At 42.2% G+C, this 14,938-nt stretch overlaps 1 protein-coding gene across 5 annotated transcripts in view; it reads right to left on the bottom strand.

Moving 5' to 3' along the window:
• Window positions 1-1,179: 1,179 nt before the first annotated feature.
• Window positions 1,180-14,938, bottom strand: part of osmr (oncostatin M receptor) — a 29,223-nt gene continuing 15,464 nt past the window's right edge. For 2 of the 5 annotated variants that reach the window (XM_029722236.1, XM_029722239.1), the window contains 13 exons: window positions 10,114-10,243; window positions 9,762-9,910; window positions 9,369-9,547; window positions 8,840-8,981; window positions 8,667-8,749; window positions 8,308-8,521; window positions 4,211-4,396; window positions 3,931-4,032; window positions 3,628-3,795; window positions 3,378-3,530; window positions 2,547-2,694; window positions 2,314-2,398; window positions 1,180-2,083 (listed from right to left, as the gene is read on the bottom strand). In XM_029722236.1, coding sequence (XP_029578096.1) covers window positions 1,523-2,083; window positions 2,314-2,398; window positions 2,547-2,694; window positions 3,378-3,530; window positions 3,628-3,795; window positions 3,931-4,032; window positions 4,211-4,396; window positions 8,308-8,521; window positions 8,667-8,749; window positions 8,840-8,981; window positions 9,369-9,547; window positions 9,762-9,910; window positions 10,114-10,243 — 2,300 coding nt within the window. In that variant the 3' untranslated portion in view covers window positions 1,180-1,522. Of the gene's footprint in view, window positions 2,084-2,313; window positions 2,399-2,546; window positions 2,695-3,377; window positions 3,531-3,627; window positions 3,796-3,930; window positions 4,033-4,210; window positions 4,397-8,307; window positions 8,522-8,666; window positions 8,750-8,839; window positions 8,982-9,368; window positions 9,548-9,761; window positions 9,911-10,113; window positions 10,244-14,938 lie in introns of those variants that run through there. The other 3 variants (XM_029722237.1, XM_029722238.1, XR_003870519.1) reach the window with 3 other exon arrangements.

Raw genomic sequence — 14,938 nt, 5'->3', positions numbered from 1 at the left:
ACCTTTCAGAATCAGACTGACTACTTAACTCAGGGGAGAACGACTGCCCCTCCCACTGGTGAAGTGGAAACGTCTAGGAGCGTCAACGGCTCCGCCACGAAGTGGTAGGCCACACAAGCTAACAGAACGGGACCACAGAGTGTTGAAGGGCATAAAAATCTTCTGTCCCGGGGCCTCCCGAGTGGCGCAGCGGTGCTAGAGCCGTCTCTACAGACCTGGGTTCGATCCCGGCCTGTATCACAATCAGCCGTTATCAGGAATCCCATAGGGCGGTGCACAATTGACCCAGGCTCCTGATCTGATTCTAAGACTGTTATTCAAATGGCAACCCAGACTATTTGCATTATATCCCCCCCCCCCCACACACACATACATATTGATGCTACACAGACACACACTTAGACACACTTTCACACACTTCACATACGCTGCTGCTATGCTGTTTATTATCTATCCTGATTGCCTAGACACTTTTACCCTTACCCACATTTACATATTATTTCAATCAGTGGTGGAGAAAGTACTCAAAGGTCATACTTGAGTAAAAGCAAAGATACCTTACTAGAAAATGACTCAAGTAAAAGTAAAAGTCACCCAGTAAAATACTACTTCAGTAAAAGTCTAAAAGTATTTGGTTTTAAATATACTTTAGCATCAAAAGTAAATGTAATCACAAAAATATATCAAAAAGTAAAAGTATAAATCATTTCAAGTTCCTTATATTCAGCAAAACTGACTGCACAATTTTTGGGGGACAGATAGCCAGGGGCACACTCCAACACTCAGACATAATTTACAAACAAAGCATTTGTGTTTAGTGAGTCCGCCAGATCAGAGGCATTAGAGATGACCAGGAATGTTCTCTTGATAAATGTGTGAATTGGACCATTTTCCTGTCAAAATGTGACAAGTTCTTTTGGGTGTCAGGGAAAATGTATGGAGTAAAAAGTACATTAGTTTCTTTTGGAATGTAGTGAAGTAAAAGTAAAAGTTGCCAAAAATATAAATAGTGAAGTAAGGTACAGATACCCCAAAAAACTACTTAAGTAGTACTTTAAAGTATTTTTACTTAAGTACTTTACACCACTGATCTCAATTATCTCAACTACCTCATACCCCTGCACATTGACTCGGTACCGGTACTCCTCGTTACTATTCTTTTAGTGTGTTACTATTTCCTTTTTTTCTCCTTTCTTATTTGCATTTTTATCTCACTTTTTAACTGAATTGTTGGTTAAGGGCTCGGAAGTAAGCATTTCAAGGTAAAGTCTACACCTGTTGTATTCGGTGCATGTGACAAATATAATTTGATTAGATTTAGAAGGATAATTTAGTTGCTAATGGCAGCCAACACCGGTCGGGCTTCAAGTTGAGTTACTCAATGATAGGGGCAGCACTAAGCTAACCTGCAACGTCACTTCCTGGAGTAGCTCAAACTGAGCATGTTATGTCTACATGACTGACTTAATTTGGCTTCAGTGCGCTATTAAGTCTTCACATAGGAATGAATGGTGTCGTGTAATCAATGGCTTTGTCCATTCATATATGCAGTCATTGACTTAGCTAATGAGTCAGTGGTGATGTATCCATCAATATTCTCCAATAATGACCCTGGTCGTAACTGAGGCCCCTCAAAAGGCTCGCTGGTGATGAGATTGGAGAGCTTGATTGGTGAGCTGGAGATGTCACTGCTGTCTGTGACTCTGATTGGTTTCAGCTCAACGGATTGCTCCGCCCCCACAGAGGGGAAATAACTTCTGTTGGTGAGGCTTGTCTGGACTGAGCTATCCCAGACTTCTGTGGGTGAATGTGGACAGTACCCTTTTTGGTGCAGGTGTTGAGTAGAAGAGGATGGGTAGGGAGGTGAGAGGGAGGGCAAGGAGGAAGACATGGATGAAGAGTAGGAGGAAGGGTGCACAGGGCAGAATGAAGAGGAGGGAATAGTGGTGGAAGAGGAAGAAAGGAGGGGGAGTTTGGGGTGAATGAGAGGCGTCCTCTCTGACATGGTTGGCCTGACGCTCAGGATCTCGATGTCACTGCAGACACAGTCCCCCACCTTGAGACACCGCAGCCTCTCACTGGTCTGTAGATGTGATGGACAGAATAGAGGATGAATGGAATCAGGCGAGAAGTTGTACAGTCATTCTATCAGATTGCAAAACAATAATTGTGACAATAACATACTGTACATCTGTTTATTCTCATCTGTTTAAGGTAAATCCAAATGAGAGAAAACACCTCGAACAAAGAGGCAGTACTCATCAACTTCAGACACATGAGACATATGAAAGCCTGTACAGAACTGCACGGTACCTCATGTAAGTGGCGGTCCAGTTCAATTGGTTTGATGTTCATCCCAGCCGGGTACCCAAACAGCTCCACTATACAACTCCTCAGCCTGGAGGATTGCCACAGAGGAGGTTAGACAGGGTTCACATTACACATTGACTGTTAAGGATGACATAGTGGTATGGAGGACCAATGTTAATCTTGAAAAATAAATTGTGCATGATAATGTTGACTGGATAGTGTTTAAAGTGTCTCACATTTTCCAGAATAGACACAGGAGGATGGCGAGCCCCAACAGCAGCAGGAGAGGAGTTAAGATCTTAGCCAGGAGAATAGAGGCTATCATAGGACACAGCAGCACATACTGTAACACCAGGTCATTACTACTGGGCTCAGAATGTAGATCTAAAATACAAATGTGCTTTCAGATTTAAAAAGAGTGAGCAACACACCACATAATTGTGTGCCTACGGGACATTAGACTTTATTTTAAAGGTACAATTTTATGTCAAAATGTAGAATTCCACCTAAATAGGCATACCCAAAAGTTATTATTTATCTTGATAGAGCCATAAACAATACCTAGTAATTATTGTACTGTCAGAAAGATCAAAATCTCCCCTTTCTGGTAAAAAGTATGTAGTCACTTTTGAGGACACAAAGTACACCGTATTAATTTTTTCCTATTCAACGAAAGTGGGGGAATGAAAGTAGGGCATGAAATGATTGAAATGCTTTCTAAATATAGTAACAATCAAATTCTAAACAACTTACTATAATATTTCCACTTCTCTTATAACTGTCAAATAAATATGATCATACTTAGTGACAGTGCAAAATTGGCACCATTTCACATAACTTATGACAGAGCGGCATGTGAAGCGGGACAACCAGAGCTTTCACGGTGTGCTGTGCCGTTCACAGAACGTTCTGTACACAGAAAAGTTGGTCTGAAACCAGTCCAGAACCACTCAAAGTCCCATATATAAGGGACTTAACGTTTAAGAGGTTTTATTTAATACATTTCAGTATGACCCAGTCTGCCCCTGCCCCTTCCCCTAGAGTGCTCCAGCCGGAGTTTGACTCACGGATTGTCTGGGTCTTGACAGTTACAGTAGTTGGCGGGCCTGGTCCAACATTAGTGAGTGCACTCAGATGGAAGGTGTACTTCTGGTGCTCCTGCAGTCCTACTATGGTTAGAGACTTATTGTGGGGGTCCGCCACCATCTTGGTAAAAGGACCTAGATACAGGAAACACTGTGTCAGAGGAACAAATCCTCTCATGACTTCTTTTAAATTGAATTGCTTGTTACCCATGTTGATATTGATGATACCCACTTCGCACATGACCTGGTGACCTCTGAGACCCTGTCTTATGCACGGTTACCAAGTAACCAGTGATGAACCCTGGGTGAGAGTGGTCGTCCTCATGGTAACGCCATTCCAGTGTCACAGAAGAGGAAGTTGTTCTAATGGGCTCAACCAGCCTGGGAGACTGGACAGGCTCTATAGGTTGAGAGAAAGGAGGAAGAGAGAAAGAGAGGGGAAGGGGTTGAACATGAGAGAGAGAGACATCCCCTACAACTTTCACAACCTATCTCTTACTTGTCACAACGCATAATCACAACGTAACTCACTCACTGAGTTCCTGGGAGTAGCCAGTGCGGATCCCCAGTAGTTTGTCTCCTTCGTCAGTGCAGCCATATATATCAAAGGTGTACCTATGACCCGCTTTAAAATCCCCTGCAAAATATATATATTGTAACTAAAAGGTAGTGCCAGTAGGCTTTAAGTTGAAATAGATTGGACAATTACCATTTTCTTTGTCACTACTGTAATTACAGTATTACTACACAGCGACTTAATGTAAAATGTTACCTACAAGGGTAATGGTGGTGTGTGTAAACTTGTTGTGTGATACCTGCTGGTAGGGACACTGATGTGTTTCCCACTGGCACCTTCCTCCATTGCAGAGTGCAGGAAACTCCGCTTCCCACTGTGCACCACTCCACAGTGTACCCACAAGTGACAGCTTCCTGCTCTTTCCAGATGAGGTGGAAGCCTCCGCTGGCACTGCCACTCACACACGTGGCATTCCGAAGATACTCTGGACGAAAGACAATAAGAGAGCTAGAGACAGTCTCACTCACACAACTGCTGTAGGCCCAAAGAAGAGCAACCTGTGTATAACTGTAACAGCAGTAAGACAATAATGTTGGCTCAGTTATCAGCACAGGTATCAGCACAAGAATTGGAAAATATGTTGGTACAACCGTTTTGGAACAGGTGTTGGCACAAAGCAGGCAGGTATAGAGGGCTTGCAGTTGACGTACGACGCCTCCTGGCAGCCATGTTGGAAGACCACCGCATTAATTCTTACGACAACAACAGCTGAGTGGCTACCCCAAATTGCATGATAACAGTGCCTAAAAAAATGACACCAAGGAGACAAGATTCAAGAACTGTCAGAAAAGCAAAGAAACTGTTTGCCTGTCAAGACCTGAACCCAGACAGCTGTCATTACAGGGTCTGTTCCGATCATTTCATCACTGGTAAGTCTGATTTCAAGTTTAGTTGTTAGCTGTTATGCTAACCAGGTGTTAAAAACAAGACCAAGTTAGCCAACATTAGCTAGCTAGAAAGCTTGTAGTCTAGCTATTAGCATGTGTCTCTTACATAGGCGGTGCATGAGTTTCAAGTATTGGGGAAGCAACTTTTTCACCATAACAATTCACCTTTAATAAAGCATGTCATGCATCTAACATTGCACTTGCATACTAATGTAAGCCTACTATTCCTAATTTGATGAGTAGATTGGATAGTCATAATTGAGGCTATTAATGAGGGCTTGGACCATGATGTTGTCAAAGACTCCAGCCACCCTAGTCATAGACTGTTCTCTCTGCTACCGCACAGCAAGCGGTACACACCCTGATCAGTTTCACCTGTCCTGGTTATTGTTTCCACCCCTTCCAGGTGTTGCTTGTGTTCCCCAGTGTATTTATCCCTGTGTTTCCTGTCTCTCTGTGCCAGTTTGTCTTTTATGTTTCCAAGTCAACCAGCATTTGTCCTGTTCTCCTGCTTTTCACATTCTCCTTTTTCTAGTCCTCCTGGTTTTGACCCTTGCCTATTTCTGGACTTTGTACCCGCCTGCCTGACCATTCTGCCTGCCTTGACCATGCGCCTGTCTGCCACTCAACAACAACAAACATTCGTTGCACTGATGAAGAAGCATTGTGATCATCATAATCATATAAGCGAGATATGACTATCATAAGGACATGTACGGGAGAGGCCTCAGTCAAAAAAAAGAGGGTTTATTGTCATTATCCTGAAATCTGATCCTACATTCATCTGTCATCAGCAACAGATCATTAGGGTAGATGCATGTCTGACATCAATGTATGCGCAATTAAATGATAATTTAATATGGGAAATTTCAGAAAATGTTATGACATAAACATTGACAAGTAGGCTATGGTGTAATGGAATATTTTGCCTTGTGTGGTAGGTTTTGTGGGTTTTGACACTTATGTAGGTGTCATAACCAGCCATGAAAGTACTACCTTGGTAGGTTCTGACACTCTTATGTAGGTGTCATAACCAGCCACAAAATAACACAATATACAGTACCAGTCAAAGGATTGGACACACCTACTCATTCAAGGGTTTTTCTTTATTTTTACTGTTTCTACATTGTAGAATAATAGTGAAGACATCAACGCTATGAAATAACACATATGAATCATGTATTAACCAAAAAAGTGTTGAACAAATCAAAATATATTTTATATTTGAGATTCTTCAAAGTAGCCACCCTTTGCCTTGATGACGGCTTTGACACTCTTGCCACTCTCTCAACCAGCTTCATGAGGTAGTAACCTGGAATGCATTTCAATTAACAGGTGTGCATTGTTTAAAGTTAATTTGTGGAATTTCTTTCCTTAATGCGTTTGAGCCAATCAGTTGTGTTGTGACGTGGTAGGGGTGGTATACAGAAAATAGCCCTATTTGGTAAAAGACCAAGTACATATGGCAAGAACAGCTCAAATAAGCAAAGAGAAACGACAGTCCATCGTTACTTTAAGACATGAAGCTCGGTCAATACGGAACATTTCAAGAACTTTAAAAGTTTCTTCAAGTGCAGTTGCAAAAACCATCAAGTGCTATGATGAAACTGTCTCTCATGAGGACCGCCAAAGGAAAGGAAGACCCATTAGTTAACTGCACCTCAGATTGCAACCCAAATAAATGCTTCACAGAGTTCAAGTAAGAGACAAATCTCAACATCAACTGTTCAGAGGAAACTGCGTGAATCAGGCCTTCATGGTCGAACTGCTGCAAAGAAACCACTACTAAAGGACACCAATAATAAGAAGAGACTTGCTTGGGCCAAGAAACATGAGCAATGGACATTAGACCGGTGGAAATCTGTCCTTTGGTCACATGAGTCCAAATTTGAGATTTTTGGTTCCATCCTCCGTGTCTTTGTCAGACGCAGAGTAGGTGAACGGATGAGGTGTTATGGTGTGGGGGTGCTTTGCTGGTGACACTGTTTGTGATTTATTTAGAACTCAAGGTACACTTAACCAGCATGGCTACCACAGCATTCTGCAGCAATACGCCATCTCATCTGGTTTGAGCTTAGTGGGACTATTATTTGATTTGCACAGGACAATGACCCAAAACACACCTCCAGGCTGTGTAAGGGCTATTTGATCAATAAGGAGAGTGATCGAGTGCTACGTCAGATGACCTGGCCTCCACAATCACCCGACCTTAACCCAATTGAGATGGTTTGGGATGAGTTTGACCGCATAGTGAAGGAAAAGCAGCCAATAAGTGCTCAGCATATGTGGGAACTCCTTCAAGACCGTTGGAAAATCATTCCTCATGAAGCTGGTTGAAAGAATGCCGAGAGTGTGCAAAGCTGTCATCATGACTGGTACTATATGTCAAATGAGTGTTATGACCATATTATGACAGGTTATGACAAGTTATGTCAGCTGTTATGACATATGACATGGCTATGATCATGTCATAACGTGCTATGACGCTGGGTGTCATGTAAAGTGTTACCAAAAAAAGTAAATACCAGAGGTGGCCAACCTCTCTCCCTGATCTACTTGATGAGCATACTTCTATTTCAGCCCAGCAATAGCACACTTGATAATCAACCCTTTTAGGTTTGATAAACTGAATCAGGTGTGTTAGTGCTGAGCTGGAACCCAAGCTTGCACACCCAGCAGGGTTGGCCTCCTCCAGACTTTAGAACTGTATTTTTGTAACCCATGGTATGCAAGGATGTCCCTTTATTTTCTTGGGACATTCATTGGGACCTCTTCACCTGCAGACAGGGTTTCCCAGTGCTTTGTATCTGAGGACAGAAAACATCATAAAGAAACAGGCTGCATTATACTCAAATGATACAGTACTGAATGTTTCTATATCTCTCGTCCTTATAGTTTCTCACTAGGGACTGGAAGTAACGTCCTCCCACAAAGGTACCTCCCCTATCCAGAGTAGCCTACTCTCCCTTCTTTGATAGCTGGAACTGCTAGCTAATCCTTTCACCCTATCCCGTGGCTGTTAGCTAGCTAGCTACCAAGCTACAAATGCATTTCCAGCTTGTGTTTTTAAGTTACAATGATAAGCTCATTGTTAGACGGTGATATTTAATTAACTTAGCTAGCTATACCGCATGTAAAGCTAGCAGCTCATTTGGGTTAGCCTGCACACTAAGTTCCTGTAGCTAGCTTATAATACATAGTTAAAAATATATATATTTACTTACTTGAATAGGTTCTCCCACTGCCTCTGTTTTCTGGGTCCTTAAAGATTAAATAAAGGGCAATCTTCCAGAAGTTTCCGGTGGTAGAAAAACGCAGCCATTCTGTAGACGATTAGAGGACTTCCACCATATTGACTCTGGTCATCCAACATGGCGCCTGGTGTGTTTGCTAGGTGATTTGTGATGCAACTGCGAGCCCTCTATTGCTACAGGTGTTGATAACTGACCTATTCTCTCCACCGGAGGTATGGTGATGTGGCCTGGGGGGGAGGAGCCAGGCTGAATAACAGCCTGGATGATCATGTCACATTGCCCTGGGCCAATGGAGATCTCAGTCTGTGTCTGCTCTCTGTCCCTCCACAGGATCCACTGGAACCCCTCCTGCCTCCAACGTACCTTGTAGCCCTGGATTTTTACACTAGATGCCGAGCCACTTAATTGCTGAGGAGAAAGAGAGAGATGTTCATGTGCTGAGATTTGATCTGCACAATGTAAGACCGGGTTCAACACTCAATAAACCAATAATCTGAACTGTCTTTCTCTCCTCGTCTCCTCTCCTTCATCTCATCCAGCAGTAAGGCCTCACCGGGGTCCAGAGCAGAGTGACATTGCGCTGACCATGGGACAGCAATCTGACCTTCCTCCACACATCCAGCGTCACCAGGGGGTCTGCACAAAGAAGCAGGAAGAGGGCTCATCAACCCATCAATAAACCTTCAAAAAAAAGTAACTTCACCACTCCACTATGATAGGACTCACAGGTAGTGAAGTGCATGGGTTGTGTCCACTCTCCCTCTAGGTTCCCTCTCACAGCACAGCGCACCCTGGTGGCGTAAAGGGTGTTGGGCGAGAGCTGCTCCAGGCTGACATCACAACGTTCGTCCGAACCTCCATTGCACACCTGATGCGAACACAGCCACAGGACAAGACAGAATGTCACTGGGTTTATATCAGACCCATGTGGAACACCTGTATTCATTAATGCAAACTGCAGCAAAACATTTTGCAATGGAAAACAGTTTGCAACAAAGAGTTTCCATTGGACAAATTCAGGTAGGTCCTTCCTCGTTTTGTCCTGTTTGCTTCCATTTGTTTCCTTGTGAATACACCGCTGATCCATCAGTGGTAGTGTGGTATAGTTCAGTCTAGACAAAACATCACACATTTGAAGGACAGCCACTAAAAACATGTCAGAATGGACAAGAGACCATTCTGTCAAAGCTGATGAGATAGTGTGAGCTATATTGATAATTACATTTTGACACCTGTCAATTATTGTTTTTCTCACCATGGATGTGCTCTGTAGGTCTGCTGCTTCAGCCAGGCGTGTCAGTCTCCTAGGCTCTACTGGGTCTGCTGTGACCTGGCAGAAGAGCTCCAACCCAGACAGGTTCCCCCTCATAACCCAGGACACGTTGGCTTCAGTCACCCCTGGACTCACTTTCACTCCCTCTGGGACTGGGAACACTTCACACACACAGCATGCAAATACAATAGATCTTATGATCTAGATACCACTGATGATCAAAACGTTGTCACACTAAAGGTGGTATAGGAGCAAATGGAGATTTTTTTTCCAATGTTGTGGGTGCACACCAACATTACTCATTGAATGTTAGCCATAAACAGTGTTGTAATATAACATGAGTATGACATTTATCTCAGTATTTCCTGTCCTCACCTCTGTCAGTGATGTTGAAGCTGTAGCTTTGTTTCTCCTCTCCTAGCTGGTTTCTGACTACCACTGAGACATGATACCACTCTAAGCCTGGGACAGCCTGGAACCTGCAGGACCACTCACCACACTTGATAGGATCCTCACCACTGTTCCTGCACAAACACAGTGGAGGGAGAGGTAAGAGATGTGTCTGACACAGTATGATCATTATGCCTCCATGTGCTAATAATCTGTTGAGAGAGAGAACACCTGAGGAAGCTGGTGAGTGGAGCTATATGAGTTTGTGTGTGTGTGTGTGTGTGTGTGTGTGTGTGTGTGTGTGTGTGTGTGTGTGTGTGTGTGTCTGCGGACTCACTTTATGTGAAGGGTGTGTGTGCGTTTGTAGGGTTCATACAGGTTAGCAGGTCTACCAGGGTTCCAGGTGCAGATAACAGTTCTCAGGTCCTCAGTACCGCAGCTCAGGTTCTCAGGCCTCTGGGGACAAACTAGATCACAAACAGAAAGTAATGGTGAGGTGAACTAGAAAAGGTACATTTTTTTGAAGAAAATGTATGTTCTTGCTTTAGTTGTCTTAAAGGCCCAGTGCAGTCAAAAACGTGATTTCCTGTGTTTTATATATGTATCCAAACTATGAAGTTAGAATAATACTGTGAAATTGTGCAAATTATAATAATGCCCTTTCAGTGTAAGAGCTGTTTGAAAAGACCGCCTGCATTGGCCTTTTAATGGCGTATGTGGAATTAGAATGGAGCTACTGACTTAACACAGTCATGAAACTTATTTACTTGGCTAGGTCATTCCTTTTCTGTCCCCAGGAAATATCACCTCTTATTTAGTGTAAAATGTGGATTCCAAAGGCCTTTAAATATAAAGTTTGGTGTCGTTCAGCATAAAACAAAAAGCTATCGATCTCAAAGAGAATTTTATGCATTTTGTTTCTGGTGGACGAAGGCGTTTTTGCCACGTCCCCGCTATTCATCAACTTCTAAATTATGAGAAATATAAGCCATTCAAAATATAATATTCAAAATCTTTCTTCATTTTTTTTTATAATCCTACCGTACTTTCCGGACTATTAAGCGCACCTGAATATAAGCCGCACCCACTGAATTTTTTTATTTTGAACATAAATAAGCCGCACATGTCTATAAGCCGCAGGTGCCTACCGGTACATTGAAACAAATGAACTTTACACAGGCTTTAACGAAACACGGCTTGTAACAAAAATAAATAGGCTTTAACGAAACACGGCTTGTAACAAAAAATAAAAAATTTGCAGTAAGCTTTAGTTGTCTTTTTGCACAGAGTCAATTCCTCACGCTGCTGTTTCCAATGTCTTATCATCGACTCATTAAGACCAAGCTCCCGTGCAGCAGCTCTATTTCCTTTTCCAACAGCCAGATCAATCGCCTTCAACTTGAAAGCTGCATCATATGCATTTCTCCGTGTCTTTGCCATGATGAGGGTGACAAAATGACTACCGTAATCAGAATGATGGGAAGTTTGAGAGCGCTCGATTTAATCTAAACAGTAAACAAAAAAGTTGTTTGACCTTAACCCGTTGGGCAATTTCATTGGTCTAATGAAAGCTTCATGCCGCCAAAAAACTGAGCACGTCACAGAATGTGTTTTTTTTTTTGAAAAAAAATTTGAAAGCGGGAAAAATCCATATATTAGCTGTGTCATTGTTTAAGCCGCGGGGTTCAAAGCGTGGGAAAAAAGTTGCGGCTTATAGTCTGGAATTTACGGTACTTAAAATCTCTCTCATCATCCTTTTTTTTCATGATTATTGTATTTATTATTATTATATTTAAGATTTTCTGTGTGTCCTTGATTTTACTTTCCACCCTGTTAGTTTGTAGTAATTCCTCTTTAAAAACAAATAGTCCCCCCTTGAATGTTTTGGTACATCTACCGGAAAGCCCTCTTTGTTTACACATATTCAGCATGTTAACACCCTCTTAAGACTTAGCCCCACCCATCTCTTTAAGGATTCATGTCAGGCCATGTGCTAAACAGAGTGACTAAGGTAGTGTAGTAAACAACCAAAGCTTTCAAGACTAAAAGTGCTTTAAGTAGTAGCCTACAATAAGGAAAAACTCCAGTTAAAAATACACTTTGTCTAGTCCTTGGCCTATATCCTAATCTGACTTTGAAAGTGTCCAGATAAAAATATTATATAAATATTTTATAATTATTAGATGACGCTTACCCAGACACTTGTCTACATTGATTGGTCATGTGAAATAAATGCTATAACCACCCCCCAGCCACATCTAGCTAAGTGGATAGGTCACTATTGTCTAGACATGTACACATGTCCATGAATACAATAGATGGCCGTAATCACCCCCAGACACATCTGGCTAACTTGATGGGATGTCTTTTGTTTAGACATGTAGCTAGCTGGCTCTCTTAACAATGAACCATAATCCCAACCCATAGCTACAGTACAAACGGATTGTCAGAGCTAGCCACCATGCATGAAATGCTGGAGTATGATTTTGCATGTAGCTAAAGTTAACCAATTAGGTTCAGTTTTAGCAAGCTAGCTAACATTAGGCTATAACTAGCAATGTCACACCCTGATCTGTTTCACCTGTCCTTGTGATTGTCTCCACCACCTCCAGGCGTCGCTTATTTTCCCTGGTGTATTTATCCCTGTGTTTCCTGTCTCTCTGTGCCAGTTCGTCTTGCATGTCTTTCAAGTCAACCAGCGTGTTCTCCTGTACTCCTGCTTCTATTCTCTTTTTGCTAGTCCTCCCGGTTTTGACCCTTGCCTGTTTTCTGGACTCCGTACCCGCCTGCCTGACCATTCTGCTTGCCCTGACCTCGAGCCTGCCTGCCACTCTGTACCTCCTGGACTCTGAACGGGTTTTGACCTTTTGCCTGTCAACAACCATTCTCTTGCCTACCCCTTTTGGATTGATTAATAAATATCTAAGACTCAAACCATCTGCCTCCCATGTCTGCATCTGGGTCTCGCCTTGTGCCCTTATAAGCAATGCAAATGGATTTCTGAGAAACAAATAATATTACTACACAGATTATACTTGTAATGTTAGCTAGCGAGCCAGCAAGCTAATGTTCACTAGCTAGCTAACAGTACTCTTTGTATTTGTATTTATTATGGATCCCCATTAGCTGCTGGCAAAGTATGAGCGACTCTTTTTGGGGTCCAGCAAAAACAGTACAATACATTCACAACAGATTTCACAACACATTAAGTGTGGGCCCTCAGGCCTCTACTACCACATATCTACAACACTAAATTCATGTGTCCGTGTGTGTATAGTGCATGTTATTGTGTGTTTGTATGCATGTGTCTGTGCCGATGTTTGTGTTGCTTCACAGACCCCTCTGTTCTATAAGGTGTGTTTTGATCTGTATTTTAAATCAAATTTTATTGATTGCATGAGTTACTTGATGCGGAATAGAGTTCTGCGTAGTCATGACTCTATGTAGTACAGTGCATCTCCCATAGTATGTTCTGGACTTGAGGACTGTGAAGAGAACTCTGGTGGCATGATTGTGGGGTATGCATGGGTGTCTGAGCTGTGTGCCAGTAGTTCAAACAGACAGCTCGGAGCATTCAACATGTCAATACCTCTCACAAATACAAGTAGTGATGAAGTCAATATCTCCTCCACTTTGAGCCTGGAGAGATTGACGTGTTAACTCTCTGTGTGCATCCAAGGGCCAGCCGTGTTGCCCTGTTCTGAGCCAATTGCAATTTTCCTAAATCCCTCTTTGTGGCACCTGATCACACGACTGAACAGTGGTCCAGGTGCGACAAAACTAGGGCATGTAGGACTTGCCTTGTTGATAGTGCTGTTAAACCTGTTGAGGAAAGACATTCTGCCAGCTGAACCCCTCGCCAACAGCCAGTGAAATAGCAGGGCGCCAAATTCAAAACTCTCATAATTCAAATTTCTCAAACATGCAAGCATTATACACCATTTTAAAGATAAACTTCTCGTTAATCCAACCAGTGTCCGATTTCAAAAAGGCTTTACGGCGAAAGCATACCATTAGATTATGTTAGGACAGCACCTAGACAAGAAAAACCACACAGCCATTTTCCAAGCAAGGAGAGGCGTCACAAAAACCAGAAATACAGCTAAAATTAATCACTAACCTTTGACAACCTTCTTCAGATGACACTCCCAGGACTCAATGTTACACAATACATGTATGTTTTGCTCGATAAAGTTAATATTTATATCCAAAAACCCCATTTTACATACAGCGTGTAATGTTCAGAAATGTTTTGCCTCCAAAACCTCCAGTGAATGAGCACATCAATTTACAGAAATACTCATAAACATTGATAAAAGATACAAGTGTTATGCACAGAATTAAAGAAACTTCTTAATGCAACCGCTGTCAGATTTCAAAAAAGCTTTACGGTGAAAGCACACCTTGCAATAATCTGACTACAGCGCTCAGCCACAACAACAAGCCATACAGATACCCACCATGTTGTGGAGTCAACAAAAGTCAGAAATAGCATTATAAATATTCACTTACCTTTGATGATCTTCATCGGAATGCACTCCCAGGCATCCCAGTTCCACAATAAATGTTTGTTTTGTTTCGATAAAGTCCATATTTATTTCCAAATACCTCCTTTTTGTTCGAGCGTTCAATTCACTATTCCCAATGCACTATGTGCGAGCACAAAGTTCAGATGAAAAGTCAAAAAAAGTTATATTACAGTTTGTAGAAACATGTCAAACAATGTATAGAATCAATCTTTAGGATGTTTTATCATAAATCTTCAATAATATTCCAACCGGACAATTCCTTTGTCTTTAGAAATGAAAAGGAACTCAGCTCCCTCTCACGGGAGTGCGCGTGACTGAGCTCATGGCATTTTGCCAGACACCTGGTTCCAATAGCTCTTATTCTCTCCCCATTCACAGTAGAAGCCTGAAACAACGTTCTAAAGACTGTTGACATCTGGTGGAAGCCTTAGGAAGTGCAATATGACCCCACAGACACTGTATATTGGATAGGCAATCACTTGAAAAACTACAAACCTCAGATTTCCCACTTCCTGGTTGGATTTTTTCTCAGGTTGCCGCCTGCCATACAAGTTCTGTTATACTCACAGACATCATTCAAACAGTTTTAGAAACTTCAGAGTGTTTTCTATCCAAATCTACTAATAATATGCA

The sequence above is a fragment of the Salmo trutta genome, chromosome 29 (assembly GCF_901001165.1).
Source record: "Salmo trutta chromosome 29, fSalTru1.1, whole genome shotgun sequence".
Classification (NCBI taxonomy): Eukaryota; Metazoa; Chordata; class Actinopteri; order Salmoniformes; family Salmonidae; genus Salmo; species Salmo trutta.
Note: the sequence above shows the minus strand (reverse complement) of the source record. Positions and strands in the feature narration are given on the sequence as shown.